Genomic DNA, 2,970 nt, shown 5'->3' with positions numbered 1-2,970 from the left:
TGTTCAGCATTTTAGCTGTAGAGGGCAGTGTCACTGGCCCTCACATGTGGGATCCGAACCGGGGCCCTCTGGCGTCCCAAGCCAGCTCTTAACCATCGTGCCACTCGGCCGGCCCCAGAGCTTGAACTCTTGAGTTAGCTCTTAACCAACTGAGCCACTCGGCTTGCCCCTTTCTGAGAGTTTGACATTGTGCATTGTGCTCTCAAGAATTCTTTCCAGTGGTAGAAACAACTTAGAAGAATTCAAAATAAAAATCAGATATAATAATATAAAAATCTGAGATCTGTTGGCATTTCTCTGGGTAAATAATTAAGCATTAGAAGAGTTTGATTTTTGACCTGATATTAATTATCCATCTCTGGTCAAATTCAACATAAAATGTTGGTTTTTCTCCGTAATGGAGTCATTCCACAGGTGTTTATCAAGTACCCACAATGTTTCTGGCAAAGAAGATGTAGCAGTGAGCAAACCTAAAACCTGCTTTCCTGGATCTTATGTTCTGTAGGAAAGTAGGGGAAGTAAACCTTAAACCCACAAATAGTTATGTAGTATAACAGGGGAAAAGGGTGTGAAGAAAAGTGAGGCAGGTTAAGGGGACAGAGAGCGAATATGTACTTGGGTGGAGGAAAGGGGTCTTTCTATTTATGAAGGAGGTCAGGGAAGCTATCTCTTTATAAGGTGACATGTGAGCAGAGAACAAAAGGGAGGGAGGAAGGGAAAAATGATTCTAAGACCATGATCCAGAAGAATGATCCAGAAACAAAGGCCATGAGATAAGGGCCATGCCCACGGGTGTGCTCAGTAACAGAAGGGTGTTTGAAGAGGCATGAGCAACGGGGAGATAGTCTCAGAGGTCTCAGAAGTGGTTGTGGGGAGTACTGGGGCTTATGAGCTGTGATAAAAATCAGCCTTTTTATAGCAAGCTCCTGAAAGGTTCAATCTGACTTCTAATTTTAAAACATCATCCTGGCTGCTCTTTGGAGAACAGACTGTTGGTAGAATCTGGGGGTCCAGTAAGGTAGGTGCTGATGTAATTTTCCAGGACACAAATGATGGTGACTTGGCCGCTAAGATGGTAACAATAGGGAGGTGAGAAGTGGCTGGATTCTGGATAAACGGTGATGGGAGGGACTTTAGGATCTGCTGGGTTGCAGGGTGTAAAAGAAAGAGAAGAATCAAGGATGACTCCAAGACTTTTGGCATGAGCATCCAAAAGAACACGGTTACCATTTACTTGGAGGGAGAAGAGGAGTGGGTGCTGTTGGAAGGGACTTTTAAAGGCGATCTTGATCATTTCCCTTGCCTTTAGGCAAAATACTTGAACCTCATTTATCCCTGTTTCACTCTTTAAATATTTTTAGAATTAGGGTGGTAGTTACTACTTGCATTTGGCATTCCAACTTGTGTGTAATTCTCAATGTCTCTTCTTTATTTTTGTAGATGGCCAAGTGTTTTCTTGGGGAAAGAACAGCCATGGGCAGCTGGGCCTGGGGAAGGAGTTCTCCTCCCAAGCCAGCCCGCAGAGGGTGAGGTCCCTGAAGGGGATCCCCCTGGCTCAGGTGGCTGCAGGAGGGGCCCACAGCTTTGCCCTGTCTCTCTCTGGGACTTCATTTGGCTGGGGAAGCAACAATGCAGGGCAGCTGGCCCTCAGTGGGAATGATGTCCCAGGTAAGGAGATAGTCTTGTTCTTGCAGTAAATCATTATTTCTTTCTGGTTGGAAGACTAGCTTTGCCAAGGGAAGTCTCAAAGATTTGAACAGTGGTTCCCAAATTTTGTGACACAGTAGAAGAATCACCTGGGAGCTATATTAATTTTTGATTGCTGCTGTAGCAAATGACCACAAACTTAATAGCTTAAAACAACACGAATTTATTATCTTATTGTTCTAGCGGTCTGAAGTCTGATGTGGGTCTCAATGGGCTAAAATCAAGGTGTCAGAAGGGCTGTGTTCCTTTTTGGAGGCCCTAGGGCAGAAACCATTTTCTTGCCATTTTTAGCTTCTAAAGGCCACCTGTATGCCTTTACTTATAGACCCCTTTCTTTTTCAGAGCCAGCAATGGCTGCTTAAATCTTTCTCAAGTCATATTACCCTGACATTGACTCTTCTGCATCTTTTTTTCTTCAGCCTAAAGGACCCTTGTGATCTCCCTATTTTAAGGTCAACCGATTAGCAACTTGAATTCCATCTGCTTCCTTAACTCCCCTTTGATGGGTACCCTAACATATTCACAGGGTCCAGGAAAAGGACATAGACATCTTCAGGAGGTCATTATCCTGTTTACCATAAGAGCATTTAAAAATTCCAGTTCCTAAGTTGGACCCCATACCAAATAAATAAGAATGTCTGGGGATGGAAACCAGGCATCAGTCATTAATAAGGATCCCACATATGATTCTTATGTGCAGCAAAGTATGGGAACCACTGGATTAGAAGCTTGCTATCAGTAGGAGAAACAGCCAGTTCATCTGGCAACTTTTAAACAACACTCACCATGAAGTCATTCCCATGGACCAATCCTCCTCTATTCAATTCTTTACATTTGGCTAACATATATTTAGCACTTGTTAAGTGCCAATACCATGCTGAACACTGATATCTCACTTTGTTTAACTCTGTCTACATAAAGTAGGTCCTTTTATTTTCTCAATTATTATTACATATTTGCAGAACACCTACTATGTGATAGAAATGAATACAACATGATGGCAATATTATGGGGATCAGGGTCTTAAAGCTTAGATTTCTAGGGCAATAGACTCAGGTATTCTAGAAGATTAAATAGTTTCCAGAAATAAATGCTAAAAGACTTCTTTTCTTTTCCAAAGCAGGGCTTTCCTTCTGTTTTAGAATACCTCTGATTATTTATTTATTTTTAAAAATTATGTAAATGAATTGTAAGATAATAAAAACATTAAAAACTGTAAAAAATATAAAAACTCATGATATCTGAGTCTGCTTCTTATACTCT

General features: G+C 41.5%; 1 protein-coding gene across 1 annotated transcript in view; it reads left to right on the top strand.

The window, feature by feature from the left end:
- Positions 1-2,970, top strand: part of LOC109377042 (probable E3 ubiquitin-protein ligase HERC6) — a 68,339-nt gene that overhangs the window by 11,448 nt on the left and 53,921 nt on the right. The window contains exon 4 of the mRNA XM_019633259.1: positions 1,441-1,668. Within this exon, the coding sequence (XP_019488804.1) occupies positions 1,441-1,668 (228 nt within the window). The remainder of the gene's footprint in view (positions 1-1,440; positions 1,669-2,970) is intronic.

Source organism: Hipposideros armiger, unplaced genomic scaffold (assembly GCF_001890085.2).
Source record: "Hipposideros armiger isolate ML-2016 unplaced genomic scaffold, ASM189008v1 scaffold_1266, whole genome shotgun sequence".
NCBI classification, from domain to species: Eukaryota; Metazoa; Chordata; class Mammalia; order Chiroptera; family Hipposideridae; genus Hipposideros; species Hipposideros armiger.
The sequence above is the reverse complement of the archived record's forward strand: the minus strand, read 5'-3'. Positions and strand labels throughout refer to the sequence as shown.